Source organism: Arvicanthis niloticus, chromosome X (assembly GCF_011762505.2).
Source record: "Arvicanthis niloticus isolate mArvNil1 chromosome X, mArvNil1.pat.X, whole genome shotgun sequence".
Classification (NCBI taxonomy): domain Eukaryota; kingdom Metazoa; phylum Chordata; class Mammalia; order Rodentia; family Muridae; genus Arvicanthis; species Arvicanthis niloticus.
Window position 1 is genome coordinate 56,523,430 of NC_047679.1, and position 16,481 is coordinate 56,539,910.

Consider the following 16,481-nt stretch of genomic DNA (forward strand, 5'->3'; position numbering starts at 1 on the left):
GTCCTTTAAGGTTTCAATCTTAAGAGGACGAATGTAGATGAGGAGGGGGAAAAGACCACGCAAATCCAGAACATTGGATTCAGTAAAAACATAGTAAATATTACTGAATCTCTGTGCAATAGTGCCCCAGAAGCATGGATTCACCCAAAACCCCTGCACTTAGCTCACTCATACACTGGAACAGGAGACAATCACAATAAATATTTTAAAAGAATATTTAATGACAATGAAAGCAAGTTCAAGAATAGCTATACATCTATGTCTCTATAATCTATATTATATTTTATGCATGAAAAAGCAGAATATTGAAATTTTATATATATTAAATACACATATATATCACATGAAAAACACTGGGCACATAGAGATGAGTACAATTCCAGAAGGCATGGGAGTCATTAGGATTGATTGCTGATAGCATTGTAGCATTCCATTTCTTATGTTAAATCATCGGCTTAGGGATTTTGTTTTTTCCTGCAATATAGCTGAATTTATTTTTTTGCCAAGAGGGAAAAGGAAAAGAAGCAGGAACGCAGCAAAGGGGTGGTAAACAGCATTCAATTCCAGTGAAATAATCACAACAGTGAAGATGCCATTTGCAGCTCATGAGATTGACCACGCACGCGCACACACAGAGGCATACACACCACACAAGCGGGGGGGGGGGGGGGTGTGAATGGGGGAGGGAGGGGGAGAGAGAGAGAGAGAGAGAGAGAGAGAGAGAGAGAGAGAGAGAGAGAGTTACAGTGGACCAGGAAACTGTGCAGGGGACACGAGCATACCCATTTTTTTTTCCGTTTTACTAGCTGCACTGGCTGGCACAAATACAAACTGGTACAATGCTTATGAAAGGGAGCCTTTTGGCAACACACAGGGAAAGTCTTTGAAACGTCTATATGTGGATCCTGCAAGTCCACAGTTAAGGAGAGAGCATCCAGGATGCTAGCCTAGATTTGGCTTGACAAGGAAGGATTCACTCCTCAGGGCACACAGTGTTGGTTTTAAACACAGGGAAAGAACTAGGCACCACCTGAATGTCCAACAATGCAGGAATGATTACAGAAATGTTAAGGTCCATGGATACACAGGAGCACTCTGCAGGCACTGAAGATGATGGTCTTATCATAAGCCTGTTGAATAGCATGGAAAGAAGTTCAACGCGTTGATTTCTGTTTGGTTTTAGTCGCTGAAAAAAGCAGGTTAAGAAACACCACATACATGAACCACTCTACAAGAATGTTAAAAGGGAAGGTGGGTCTGGGGTGAGAGGGAGAGAGAGGGGAAGCAGAGAGCCTGGAAAAACAGCACACCAAAGAAGATAAAAGGGCTTCTCTCTGGGTATTAGGACGGTGGGAGGCAATTACACTCTTGCTTCTTTCTCCCACATCAGACAGACTTCCTTCTCCTTCCAGACATTTCTACCATGAATTGCATCACCTGTGCAGTAAACAAAGAGACAGAAAAAAACGCTTTTAAGAATCAGACCGACCACCACCTGGAGAAGAGGCAGCTTTTAACCTCTCCAATGGCACAGCTTAGTGGGATTATTCTCTACAAGGGGCCCTTGCTGGGGTTGGGGAGAGAGGGAGGGAAGGAGAGGACAGAAGAAGAGAGGGGCTGAGAGCAGAGAGGGGATGGGGAAGCTAGCTAGCTCTGAGGAGGGGGGCAGGGGAAGAGAGGAGAGGGGAGGAGAGAGAGAGAGGGAGAGAGGGCAAGAGAGGGAGGGAAGGGAAGAGGAAAAGAGGAGCAAGCGGGGAGGGAGGGATCATCGAGGGGGGAGAAGAAGGGGAAGGGGGAGAGGGAGAGAGGGAGGGGGAAGAGGAGAAGGAGGGGGAAGAGAGAAACCTGCACTCCCAATACAATACACTGCTGGTGGGTTGGGGGGTGGGGGTTGTAAACGGGGTGGGAGCCACGGTTTGGCTCTACTGGCTGGGTCCTGGGATGTCTTCATCGAAAGGTGGCCTCGTCATCGGAGTCGTCGTCGAAATCTTGAAGTCAGCGCTGGTGGACTGGCGGGCCCAGGCTCCCCTTTCAGCCTCTCTCTCCTTGTGAGACTTGAATCTCCCGACGAAAATCTTGCGGTAGTTGAGGAACATGCCATTCAGCGCATCTATGGCCCGCTCGGCCGACTCCTGCTTCTGGAAGTGCACGAACCCGTAGCCCTTGGGCCCCTTTTCGTCACAGGCCACCTTGCAGGACAGGATGTTGCCGAAGGCCGAGAAGATGTTGTACAGCGCCTTGTTGTCGATGGTCTTGCCCAGGTTCTTGATGAAGACGTTGCCCACCCCGCTCTTGCGGAGCGACGGGTCCCTCTGGGACCACATGATGCGCACTGGCCTGCCATTTATAACGTCAAAGTTCATGGTCTCCAGGGCCCGCTTGGCATCCACCGGTTGCTGGTAGTTGACATATGCGTAGCCCAGAGAGCGCCGGGGGACCTTGTCCCTGCAGATGCGGATGGACAGGATGGGCCCGGCAGGGCTGAACTTCTCATACAGCATGGACTCGGTTACCTCGGGGTGCAGGTCGCCCACGTACAGGGAGGCCGTGGGAAAGTCTGGGTTCCCATCGTCCGAGCCCCCGGCCGCCGCCTCTTCCTCTTCTGCAGCCAAGGCCGCCGCCAGCTCTTCGTCCATATCCACCCTCCCGTAGGAGGAAGGCGACGCGGCAGCCTCCGCCAGGCTGGCCTCCTCAAGGCTGGCCTCCGCCAGGCTGGCCTCGGTGGCTGCCACCGCCGCGGCCGTGGCCGCGGCCGCGCCGCCGGCCTCTGCCTTCTCCCCGGCCCTGGCCGCCGCCGCCGCCTCCCCCAGGCTGGCCTCGGCCTCCACCTCAGCCTCCACCTCTGCTTCCGCCTCCGCCACGGAGGCCTCCGCCACCGCCTCCGCCACGGTCGCCGCCGCCGCCTCTGCCGCCGCCGCCGCCGCCGCCGCCGCTGCGGCGACCTCCGCCGCCACTGTCGCCGCGGACGCCACGGTCACCGCTGCCGCCGGGCCGCTGCCGCGACCCATCCCTTCCCGGGAACTGAGGGGGCTCGCGCGGCGGCCGCGGACGGGGACCCCGCTCTGGCCGAGCGGGCGGGCGGGCGGGAGCGAGCGAGGCACCCGAGGTGGCGAGCCCGGCCGCTAGCGCGCACAGCCGCGTCTGTCTCCGCAGCCTGCAGCCTGCCGCCGCCGCTCGGTCGTGGGCTGGCTGGCGTGCGGGGCGCGGGCGGGCGGGAGGGCGGCGTGGGGTGGGGGGCGGGGGGTGTTGGCGTCTGTGGTCCGGGCAGCTGGGAAGGCTTCTGTCTCTTTGGTTCCCCCTGTGGCTGCTGCGGGGCTGCGGGGCTGCGGGCGGCGGGCGGGCGGGCAGCGCGGGGGCGGGCTGAGCCCGGGCTGGGGTACCAGTGCGCAGCCTCTGGGGCGCCCACGCGCTGGGGAGGGATGATGCTGGGGACAGCGCTGCGCGCTGGACCGAAGGGATTCGGGTTCCATGTCTTTGGCGGGCGGGCGGGAGGGGTGAGGGGTCTGCCCCTTCCCCCATAAGGGAAGATTGCGATGATTCAAGGGAGGACCTTGTGAGAGCCGGTGGGGTGGCCTTGAAGATAGGCTACCCTGCCTCAAGAAGCCTAGAAGCAATGTCCCAGCATCCAGAGGAGAGGGGCTTCCCCTCGAAGACGGACAGAGAGAGAGAGAGAGAGAGAGAGAGAGAGAGAGAGAGAGAGAGAGAGAGAGAGAGGCTAGAGCAGCATGTCCATGCTCTCTCTCTCCCTCCCTCCCTCCCCTGCCCCTCTGTCTCATTCTGTATGTGTCTGTGTGTCAATTGCTGTGTCTCTGTCTCTCAAACTGGCACAGAGGCACTAGAGCATTGCTGTCACTCTAATTCTTTATCTCTGTGCATCTCTGAGTCTCTCTCTCTCTCTCTCTCACACACACACACACACACACACACACACACACACACACACACACACAGAGTCACCACCATCACTGCTACCCAGGAAAGCATGAGTCTTCTCAGCTCCCCACGCAGCCTGCTGAGCCATTTTTCTGAGCCTGCTCTCCCTTCCTGCCCGCCCCCTCCCCCCTCCCTGTAACATTTCCAAAGGAGAGAAGAGAGAATGCTTGCTCATTCATAACGCCCTGCCACAAATACTGTACATGGAGCCTGTGCCAGGCCCTGGGAATGCACAGGTCTGGAAGACAGAGGAAGGTGGGCTGCCTTAGAGCTTCTCTGGGGAGCAGAGAACCTGGACTGCAAACCTCACCCCACTCCACCCTCAGCTTTTCCATGACTCTGCTGCAGCACAGGGACCTCTGTAAACCTGGGCTTCTATGCAGCTTCAACTCCCACTGCCAGGAAAACTCAAGAGCATCTGATCTCTAGGGCAGCCCCCAGTGCTAAGTTAAAGAAAGCCAAACCTGGGCTGAGCAGGTTGGGCAGGGGCTTAGAAAGGCCAGGTTCAGAGCCAGGTGCTTCTTGACTCTTGGCTGTGTGCCCTTCAGGTTCTGAGGACCCTGACCTGGACCAAGAAGTGCACATCCCTGCACAGAAGGCAAAAGGGAACAGGGCCTGAAATCTCACTTTAGGATGAAATGCAGAATCCCCAAGTCTCCAGCTAGTGCTTCTGGCACTGGGGTTATGGGGTGCCAAAATGCAGTGTGCACAGCAAACAGTGAATACCTACTCACTGCTGGTGTGGAGAGAGCAATGGGGGGGGGGGGGCACACAGAACTAAATGCTTAGGGCACAGTCAAGCTGATGTCCTTCAGGATATAGACCTTGTTTCAGAGACTAGAGTCCCTTGTCCATCAGAAAAGACAACCAGATGTGGAGCTTTGTCCTAGGATTCAAGGGCAGCTGTGCTGAGGAGGAAATGCCTAAGAACCCAGTGGTGTGGACAAAGTCCCCAGGACCTTAGGTTGGAAAGCAGCTAGGGATCTATAGCAATGGCCTTGTCACAATTCAGCATCTGTGAGGAAAGGGGCCATGTGATCAAAATAGCAGAAAGTGATTTGAACATCAGCGTGCGTACAAGTGTGGCAGCCCACACACACAGATCTGTGGCAGAACATAAAGAAAACTGTCAGACTGAACTAGCTACAAAGGAGTCAGACCAAACTTTCCCTCTGTCTGCACTGCCATTTCAGAAACAGGGCTTCATGTTTACTGTAAACCAGTGGCACGGGATGTTTTGAGCAGCCAAACAAAGACATGCAAACCCTGGTGCCTTACCTCAAGACTTCTTGACTCCACTATAGTAGCCCAAGCTGCATATGTACATAACAAATCGCCCCGCCCCCAAAAGACTGAGTTGGGTTTTTTTTCCTTTCTTCTAGTGAAATTTAATGAAAAGTATAGGTTTCATCTTGAGTTCTTTGTACAGGTGTCATTATAATGTGTTCTTTCATCATGGACCCTGCCATCTGCCACGCCCAGTTCTACTCAGCTTATCCCCTCTATTCTCCAGGTTACCCCTACATCCTTTGAAAGTCCATCATGGGTGTGCATCCTGTTTTTTTTTTTTTTTTTTTTTTTTTTTTCAGGTGCTCATCTCCAAAGGCTCCCCTCGGCTCTTTCCCTTTCCCGGCTATTGCTCATAGCACAGCCAACCCATGGATGCACAAATATCTCTGTGCTCTGTGGATTAGACTCCTTATGACCAACGGTGGTGATGCTGGGCTGTAGGGTAGTTCTATTTTTAGCTGGGGAGGAATCACTATACTCATTCTCATCACTATTTCACACTAGTTCACACTAAGCCCAGAAGTGTTCCACTGTCCCTGTGATGTCCTCAAGATGTGCTGTGCTCTGCTTCCTTCACAGTGGCAACTCTGACTTGGGTGAGATGGACTGCAGCAGGTTGTGTATGTGATTTCCTCATGGCTGAGAGGTTGAGCACTGTTTCAAGTATTTCTTGGCCATTTGAACACAGTATCTCATCAGGTCTGTGTGATCAGACTATGGAGTCCATGGAATTTCACAAGCCAGCACTCGGCACCCCAGTACATCCTGATTATATAAATAACACTGCTTTCTCAAATGGCAGAAGCCACACAGGATAGAAAAACATGAACTCAAGAAAGTGACCCTGTGGGCTATGAGGACGCAGGAATTTCCATCTCTCCTTGAGCTGGTGGTGGACAGATATCTGAGATAGTATTGAACCCGGGGCAGTTGTGTTCCACTGTGGGTCGTGAAAAACACCATGTTTTTCTGCTCAGACCAAACACAAGCTGTCACCACAAAGCCCACAGCTAGTTAATGATTTGCAGTCCCCACAGATACCTAGGTTACAGAGGACATGAGAATCTGTGGTTTTGTATGATTTTCCAATTCCATCCAAGTTCCCAGTTGGCCCTCTCTCTCTATGCCTTAAGCTTAAGGATCAAGAGGCTATTGCACCAGCACTATGCCTGCACACTTGCTGCCATGCTCCCCACCAGGATAGTCATCCACTAATCCTCTGAAAGTACAAGCAAACTCTAGTGAACTCTTCCCTAATTTTCTTTAGCCAAGGTGTTTTAACCCAGCAATAGAAAAGTAGTTGTGCATCTTCTCTGACTGAAGCCAGACTCAGAGGGTGAACTGGGAGGGGAATAAAATCTGGAGTTTAAAATAAACAAACAAAAAAATAAAAAGAAAAGTAGTTGTGGGGTCTCACTTGAGACCTGTGACCCCAGCTCTAGGTATGATGTTCCGACAAGGCTCCTCATGTGTGAGTGAATCACAGTCCATGTGAGGCAGGCTGGTGTTCAGATGGGCAATGCCTGCAGGGAGCTCTGCTGTCTGGAACATGGGATGCATCCTCACGTGCAGATGAACCACCTGTTGAGGGAAGGACTCCTTCACCACCTTCTTCTGTATAATTGCAGCTGGAAATCCTTGCTTTAGACAGGCTTTGTAGATCTGGGTGCTATGAGATCAGAAATCACCCAAGATCTGGCTCTTCAACCCAGAGCAGCTTATCACTTGGGAGGAAGACGCAGCCCTCAACCATGCCCTTGGCCACTCCGTCATTGGCAATGATATCATCGACCCAGGGCAGGACCAGACCTATAAGCTGCCTGGTCAGTGCACAGGACTTCAGGGATTCCTATTATTCCACAGCTTTGGAGGGGGCACCCTGTCTTACTTCACCTCTCAGCTGATGGGGGTGGTTTTCTGTTGAGTACTGCAAGATGTCCAAGCAACAGTGCTCCCTTTATCCTACCCTACAACTGTCCACAGCTGTAGTAGAACCCTACAACTCCATCCTGACCACACATACCACCCTGGAATGCTCAGCCTGTGCCTTCATAGTGGGACCATGAGGCCATCTAGAACATTTGCCACCACAACAGAGATATTGAAGGCCCACCCAACCTATATCAACCTCAACCACCTCATCAGCTAAATCAACTCCTGCATCACAGCTTCCTTGTGCTCTGATGCGGCCTTCCATGCAGATGTGACAGTGTTCCAGAGCAACCTGGTGCCTTACCCTCTCATCCGCGTCCCCTTGTCCTCCTATGCTCCATCATCTCCAAAGAGAAGGCCTACCATGAGCAGCTGTCAGTGGCAGAGTTTACCAATGCTCGCTTTGAGCCTGCCAAGCAGATGGTGAAGTATGTCCCTTAGCATGGTGGGTACATAACCTGCTGCCTGCTGTGCCATGGAGATGTGGTGCCCAAGGATGTGAATGCTGCCATTGCTGCCATCAAGATGAAGCGCTGCATGCAGTGTCTCACAGGCTTCAAGGTTGGTGTCAAGTACCAGCCACCCACTATGGTGCCTGTGGGTGACCTGGCCAAGGCACAGCATGGAGTGTGCATGCTGAGTAACACAATCACCATGGCTGAAGCCTGTCTCTGCCCAGACCACAAGCTTGACTTGATGTATGCCAAGAGGGCTTTGTACATGGGTATGTGGGTGAGGGCATGCAGAAGGGGGTTTCTCTGAGGCTCGAGAGGATATGGCTGTCCTGGAGAAGGATTATGTAGAAAGAAGTAGGCATGGGTTCTGTGGTGGTTTGTATATACTGGCCCAGGGAGTGGCACTATTAGGAGGTATGGCCTTGTTGGAGTAAGTGTGTCATTGTGGGTGTGGGCTTTGAGACCCTCCTCCTAGCTCCCTGGAAGCCAGTCTTCTCCTAGCAGCCTTCAAATTAGGATGTAGAACTTTCAGCTCCTCCTGGACCATACCTTCCTGGATGCTACCATGCCTCGATGATACTGGACTGAACCTCTGAACTTGTAAGCCAGTCCCAATTAAATGTTGTCCTTGGTCATGGTGGCTATTCACAGCAGTAAGACCCTACTTAAGACAGACTCCTATGAGGACAGAGATGAGGGAAAAGAATATACAGCTACTAGGAGCCCCTCCACTGTGTTTATTGCAAAATTCTTTCAAAATAAACAGTGTCCTTGCCAAAGAATAAGAGGAGGAGGAAGAGGAGGAAAAAGAAGAGGAGGAGGAGGAGGAAAAAGAAAGTGAAGAAGGAAGGAAGGAAGGAGGAGGAGGAGGAAGAAGGAGAGGAGGAGGAGGAAGAGAAAGAAAGTGAAGAAGAAGGAAGGAAGGAAGGAAGGAAGGAAGGAAGGAAGGAAGGAAGGAAGGAAGGAAGGAAAGAAGGAAGGTAAGAAAAATAATAAAAGCAATCGAGAACCCCCTTTTAGTAGTCTCTCTGTATTTCTCATTTGAAAGCCATGTTCTCCCTGTGAGCCTTTCCTTGGATTTGCTTGGTGTTCATTTAGTTCCCAGAGCTGTGCTTTTCTCATTTTGCCTCAGCTTTGGCACCTTTCTAACATTGATTCTTCTGCTGGTGGTGTTGTGGCTGAGTCCACAATGGCAAACAAATCTGGTGACTCCCCATTTCCCCATAGCTTAATGAGTTTCTTCATGATTTCTCTTTCCTTGACCTTTTGAGGCTGCATTAAGATATTTGTGACTCAGGGAAAATTGCTCATATTTCAAGTATGCAATCGGCAGGTTTGACACGTGACACACAGAATATTCACCACAGCTGAAAACATGTTCTCCAGCCCTTAGCAACGCTTCCGTCTCCCTCACTCTGACATTCTCCTCTCTGTCTCTAGGCAAACACAGATATGCTTTCTGGAAATGAGGGCTTCTTTGTATTTCCTGGAATCGTGCACAAACGGAGATTGTCACACACACACACGCTGGCACACACACACACACACACACACAGAGAGAGAGAGAGAGAGAGAGAGAGAGAGAGAGAGAGAGAGAGAGAGAGAGAGGACCTTTTGAAGGCTCTGGCTTCTTTCAATCCTAATAGTAATTATTTTTTGAGATTCTCTTATTTTGTTTTCTCAGTCAAGGTTCTGTCTACATTCATTGCTGGCAGGTGTTTTTCTACATGGTTACACAGCATTTTGTTTATGTGCTCAGCTTGTGATTGGCATTTGGATGTGGCTATGCTATATTTGTTGTAAATCTAGCTTGATGGACATCGCACATCTATCTACACACAAGGTTTCTGCATGTGTATTCTTACTTGGCTTTGGAAGACGTGCATATAATCATTGAATTGTTTGATGGTTATGTAATCAAGCCCTGAATAGAATGCCAAGCTATTTTCCCAGGTGGTTTGGAAAGTGAGCATTGATGAATGATCTTCTACCCAAATCTTCATTTAACCTCACCTGACCTGCCTCAGCTACATGAATCAGGTGAATATATTTGCTTTTTTCCCTATAGATTTGATGATTAGCAAGCAGAGTTCAGAGCAACTATCTCCTTAGCCCTGTGAGTCTCAACCTTTCGTGTTGAAAGACTCTTTCACGTGGGGTTGCTTAAGAGCATTGGAAAGCACAGATATCTACATTACGATTCATTAACAGTAACAATAATTGCCATTATGAAGTATCAATGAAAATAGTTTTATGGTTGGGGTTCACTACAACATGAGGAACTGTATTTAAGTGTTACAGCATTAGGAAGGTTGAGGACCACTGTTTTAGCGTATTATTTTTGTAATATGACACAACTAGCAAGTATGTACACTAGTCAGTTTCAAGAGTAAACCTGCTGGACAGTAGTGGTGCATGCCTTTAATCCCAGCACTTGGGAGGCAGAGGCAGGTGAATTTTTGAGTTCAAGGCCAGCCTGGTCTACAGAGTGAGTTCCAGGACAGCCAAGGCTATACAGAGAAACCCTGTCTTGAAAAACAAACAAACAAAAAAAAAAGAAAAACAAACAAACAAACAAACAAACAGCTTTTAAGGGACTGGTAAGATGGCTCAGAGATTAGGAGCACTGACTGCTCTTCCAGAGGTCATAAATTCAAATCCCAGTAACCACATAGTGACTCACAACCATCCATACTGATATGATGTCATCATATGGGTATCTGAAGACAGCTACAGTGTACTTACATACAATAAATAAATAACAAAAAGAAAAATAAACCCAGGAAGTAATGATCTTTGTTCTTGAAATTTTCTGAACTCAAAAACAGTGTGTGCTCAAGAAGTCATGTTATTTTTCCAAAAATCTCTCACTTGTCTGTGGTGGATGGTTCATGTTGTAAACTCTCCTGAATCAGCCTAAAAGGTTGAATGAATATGGTTGCTTTCTTCAAGCAGAGCTAGCTCATACTAATGATGTCTTTCCTTTATCATCACTTTGCCTCTGGGCCAGTTTGTTTCTGTCGTGCACTGGCATGTCTGGTGGAGTATGTGATTCCAAATTGGATAGCCAGTCAGGAACTTAAAGCACTTCCTGGGGTTAGCTACCAAAAATTGACCATCTTGTTAGTAAACGAGTTGGCATCTCCGAAGGCTAGCTGCCAAAGGTAGCCATAATGGGAGGCGTATAGGAAGTGGTAATGGAGGGGAGTGCTGAAGATGTGAAGGGATTAGGCCCAATGTGGAATACCATTAGTATATGACCGCAAGCTTTAATTTTAGGCAGTAAAATTTCTAACCATGGGCTTGTCCTTCCTAATCGAGGCACATAGTAGCAGGCTGTGATTCAGTTTGCATGTCTACAGTGGTCACACTGAATAATCTGAATACAGAAATGAATTTCATTCTTTTCATTGTAAGATAAATGCTAAAAACAGAAGGGGAGAGCATTGGGAGCCTTCTGTATTAATTAGGAAGCTATGTACTGTTACTTTTGTAGTCAGCTAATGATTATTCAGATTGTATGGTGTGGGGGGGGGATAATTGGGGATATTTGAACCCAGGGCCTTACATATACTAGATTAGCAGTTGCCTTAGTTATTATTAATTTCTGTGATGAGATAGTATAACCAGGGTAACTTATAAAATAAAGCATTTAATTAGGACCTTCCTTATAGTTTCAAAAGGTGAGTCCATGACCATCATGGGAGACAGCATGGCAGGAGGCAGACAAGCATGGCAGTTTAGCAGTAGCTAAGAGCTTTCATATGATTCACAAGTACATGGAAGGGAGAAGACCAGCATTGGCATTGGCCTTTGAAACTTCACTCGTAACACACCTCCAACACAGTCATACCTCCTAATCCTTCTGTATCAGTTGAGGCTCTCTAGAGGAACAAAATGAATCAAATATATGTGTAGCCATCCATCCATATATATGGAGGAGAGAATGAGATTATTAGAGTGTTAGAGTTGTTTACAGGCTGTGGTCCAGCTAGCCCAACTATGGCTGTCTACTAACCAAAGGTCCAAGAATTCAGTAGTTGTTCAGTCCACAAGGTTGAATGCCTTAGTTCGTCTTCAGTATATGCCAGAATCCCAAAGAAGGAGGGTTTAATGCCAGTGAAGGAATAAACTTGCTAGTGAGAATGAGAGAAAGAAGCGGGCAAAAAGAGAGCAAGTTTTCTTCTGTGTCCTTTATATAGGATACCAGCAGAAAGTATGGTCCAGATTAAAGGTGATCGTCATACTCCAAAACATCCGGACTAAAGATCTATCTTTCCACCTCAAAGATCTAGAGTAGAAGTGGGTCTTTCCACTTCAAATGATTTAATTAAGAGGAAAAAATCCTTCACAAGTGTTCCCATACATTTGGCTTTTAGTTAATTCCTGATGTAGCCAAGTTAATAACCAAACCACCACACTTTCTTAATGGTTCTACCAACTGAGAGCCATTCAAATATATGAGCCTATGAGGCCATTCTCAATCAAACCACCTCAGCATCCTACCACTGAGTTATGCTTCCAGACCTGAAACACTGATTTCCTTGTACCCATGGAACCAAAGAAAACCTCTCAGAGCTTGCAAAAAGTCTCATGTTCAGCACTGCTTCACAAGCTTACCCAGTCCTCAAAGGTTATGGGTCAGTCCCTGAGAAAGCGTGGGTCTTTCGCAGCTCTCCTCGAACTTCTAGATTCCATGTTTTCATTCTCTAGAAATTTTTCATTTGGTTTCTCATTAACATCAGCTGCAATTTATGTCCCAGGCACTGATGATTAATAATAATGTCTTTATCCTTAAGTGAGATGAAGATCAACCCCATCAGCAGGCATCAAACCAGCTGCAGTGTGTGTGTGTGTGTGTATGTGTGTGTGTGTATGTGTGTATGTGTGTGTGTGTGAAAAAGCTGCAGTGGACCGTCGCCTGGGTCACAGGGAAGTCTTCCGTGATGGTCGCACAACAGGCCCCAATAGACATGAGAAAGTCCAGGATTCCAAAACGGTTTTACTGATATGATGGATGATGGTTGAATCTGGATGTACACCTTCTGTGAAACTCAGGGCCGACCTGAGTTAAATAGGGAGGGAGAAATGGGGGAGGAGCTGGGGAAGAATGTTTAATTGGCTAGCCCTCTGGCCTTCAGGTATCTCATTAGTATGTAAATCTCTCTAGGGCCTGAGGCCTATAGTCTACCTGTAGTCTACCTGTGCTCTTTGGGTGGGGCTGCATTGCCCTGAACCTGACTGAACAGTGTAGGTCAATGGAGTTCCACGCCACGTGTTAGGAGCCTTGATTCTGGGAGCACGGCAGGATAGATGCCCATCCCTCACAGGCATGAACACCTGTTGGGTCTCCTTTGACCAAAACCAAGACCCCTTTCATGGCCCTACGTGTGTGTGTGTGTGTGTGTGTGTGTGTGTGTGTGTGTGTGTGTGTGTAAAGGCTCTCACCTCTGACTCTATAGCTGTTTTGGGTATTTGGACTTTTGTCTGCCTGCCACCACTAATTCAATGTCTTTTTTCTGAGCTTTTAATGAGTTTCTGAAACTCCAGAACAGTTGAGTGACATTTTGGTTATGTTTTCTTCTCTGCCTTTGGAGCTCCTTCCTCTGCCATGTTTCTGCTATCCATCAATGTCTTTTGCTGAATTTTAAATTGACATAACTAGAAAACATGAACCTTCATAAGTTTCCAGAGATGGGAAATGATCTTGAAAGAAAATAGATGCAAAACTGACATTCAGTGCCCACCCAATTGAACAGTTGTCTGCCTTGAGTATACAATGTTGATGATGAAGCATTCAGGGCTGCAAACTCAATCTATGACTTTCATTCTGTTGTTAAAGAACTGGGAAGGGAATACGGGAAACATTGTCATGTTGTTATAGTTTTTGTGTGTAGTTTGGGTGAACCCTACTCCCTTACAAGGCACAGCAGGAGGGACTGGGACCAAAGGGAGATTTTCAAGATCATAGAAGCTAAGTGATCTCTAATGGAAATTTAGGACTGCCAGCTTAGCAAGGCTTTAACCCTGCAGTCCCCTCTATTCCTAAGTGTTGTATTTAGGACACCCCTCCTGAGGATCTACTACATGATGCTGTTTACAGAAAGTTACTCCACTGTATGCTAATTCTCTGAGCTGATCTCTTAGCTTCAGAGCTGCTATCTTTGTACCCCAAGATCAGGTGTTAGTGGCACCTAAAAAGTTACCCATTTGTCCATTCTAGCTGTATACTTGGTCATGGCAACTCAGCTGAAAGTGGTTGTGGCTTGTGTTGGTTAGATTTTTGTCAACTTGAAGCAAGCTAGAGTCACCTGAAAAAGAAGAACAACAATTGAAGATTCACCTCCATCAGATTGGTGTATGGCAATGTCTGTAGGGTATTTTCCTCATTAGTGATTGATACAAGAGAGCCCAGACCACTTTGAGTGATGTAATGCCTGTAAATGTGGGCCTGGGCTATATAAGAAAGTAAGCAGAAAAAGCCAAGGGAAGCAAGCCAGTAAGAAAGGTTTTTTTTCCAGTCTTTAATTCCATTCCAGTCTCCTGATTCTTGTCTTGGATTCCCCTGATGCTGGATTGTAACCTATAAACCAAACAAATCTTTTCTCTCCCAAGGGCTTTGTTGTTTGTTTGTTGGTTGGTTGGTTGTGGTATTTATCACTGCAACAGAGAGTAAGCAAGAACAGAAATTGATACCAGGATGATGGAGTTGTTTCTGTGATGGACCTGACCATGTGGCTTTTATGCCCTAGGCTCTTGTGGGAGGAAAGTGGAGAATCTGAAGCTTTGTGCTGGAAAACCCTTTGAATGTTCAGCTTAATTGGTTCCTCTGTGGAAACTTGGAAGATAATTTGAAAGAAATGAGATGAAGAAAGCCTAACTTATGAAATGTCAGGTGGAAGTTTGCTAGTCCCTCAAAGACTCTATTTATGAACAACTTGTGTGATATATTTGAATTAAGAACCTGTTGTTTCTGGTCATCAGCTGTAGCCAAGGAATCAGCTGTGATAAACAAGAGTCCAGCACCATTTAAGTGAAACCTTTGCTTTACTATGATTCTTGATGCTTGTTAGGTGGGACTAAAAAATCTGTTGTGATTAATAAGAGACTAACATCACTGGGGGGCAGTCTTCTGAGAAGTGTTTCCCCAGGGTCAGCACAGAGAGCTGTGGTCCAGAGGGGGCCAAAACTCCATCTCAAACTAGAATTCAAGCCTGCAAATGTGTTAGAGTCTCCCATGTGGTACTGGTTTTGAAGACACAAAAGAGCCATGATGAACAACAGCTAAGATTTGGCATTGTAAAAGGCCACCGGTGATAGTTTAGCTTCAGTTGCAGTGAATACTCTGGGATACTGGAGATTCCAGGACCATAGGACAACCACCAAGAAGTTATATGTGTGAAATGGAGATAGCATGAGCCTACCAGATAAGGTGTCTCTGCAGATGGTAGAACTAGAGAAGCAGAACCACCCAAATCCTAACTTTAGAGTCCAAAAAATCATGAGTTAGTTCCGGATGTCAGACATAGGACTACTAGAATTTGTAGCTATACTGCTGGATTTGATTTCACTTACGTGTGATTACTATTAGTACTTGGTTCTTCCGATTTGGGGTAGAAAATACATACCTTAGTTTTTGTTTTACAGGAAACCACAGTTAAGAGACTTCAGGGGTTTTTGGTTTGGTTTGGTTTGGTTTGGTTTGGTTTGGTTTGGTTTGGTTTGGTTTTTCGAGATAGGGTTTCTCTGTATAGCCCTGGCTGTCCTGGAATTCACTCTGTAGACCAGGCTGGCCTCAAACTCAGAAATCCACCTGCCTCTGCCTCCCAAGTGCTGGGATTAAAGGCATGTGCGACCACTGCCTGGCGAGACATCAGATTTTTAAAAGAGAACTTGGACTTTTAAAATGTTTGAGTTTTTAAAGACTGTGGAGCTTTTAAAGTGGCCTTGTGTTTTAGATTGTGATATTAACATGAGAGTTGTGGAATAAACAAGAAATGAAAGATTATGGTTTAATAGTGATGTATTTGTGTGTTAAAGTGACAAGATGTCAAGTGTGCTAATCAATTTTTGTCAGTTTGACAGAAATTAGTGTTACCTTGGAAGGGGACAATTCAACTTCAATTGAGAAATTGCCTCCACCACATCTGTGGGCCATTTTCTATATTGCTGAATGATGTGGGAGGGTCCATTCCACTTTGAGTGGTGCCAGAATTGGGTCCTGAGTTGTGTAAGAAAGGAAGCTGAGCAAGCTGGGGAAGCAAGCCCATACACAACATTCTTTCATGGTTTCTGCTTCAGTACTTGCCTCCTAGTTTCTGCCTTGAGTTCTTGCCTTGGCTTCTCTTGATGATAGACTGTAACCTGTAAACCAAATAAACCCCTTCCTCACATGTTGCTTTTGGTCATGGTGTTTATCACAGCAACAGAAAACAAACTAGAATACAACTGATTAAGTCCATTATTCAGCTATTCCTAGTGGCCTTTCATATGTGCTTTAGTCGTATACCAATCAACAATACCACTGGAGTAACACCATTGTTGGTCTCTTAAAAGGACCACTAGTATATGGCCATTGTAAGCTACTGAATCCATAACTACCCTGTCCAGAAAGCTCTGCAGCACCCCTGACCACCCTAACCCCAATGCTTCCAAGATCCTAATCCTATCCATGTTCCTCTTTCTCTGAGAACCCATTCCTCTAATCCTAAATTTCAATTTCTTCAATGTTCACCTGAAGACAGACACAGAAAGAGGACAGAAACATGGACAGGAATGGAGCAGGATCAAATTATTACCTAGCTGAGAGACTGGCCCAACCAAAAAAAAAAAAAAGGCTAACAGTCTTAAACTATACAGATGTTTCCACGT

The 16,481-nt window shown here is 47.3% G+C and overlaps 1 protein-coding gene and 1 pseudogene across 1 annotated transcript; one reads left to right on the forward strand and one right to left on the reverse strand.

The window, feature by feature from the left end:
• Positions 1-667: 667 nt before the first annotated feature.
• LOC117694013 (polyadenylate-binding protein 1-like 2) lies at positions 668-2,955 on the reverse strand. The gene is given in 2 exon segments (XM_034484737.2): positions 668-1,994; positions 1,997-2,955. Coding segments are annotated over 2 exon segments (687 nt in total). The 5' UTR covers positions 2,637-2,955; the 3' UTR covers positions 668-1,947.
• A 3,735-nt stretch (positions 2,956-6,690) lies between these two features.
• On the forward strand, positions 6,691-7,833 carry LOC143435541 (tubulin alpha-4A chain pseudogene; annotated as a pseudogene).
• The last annotated feature ends 8,648 nt before the right edge of the window (positions 7,834-16,481 follow it).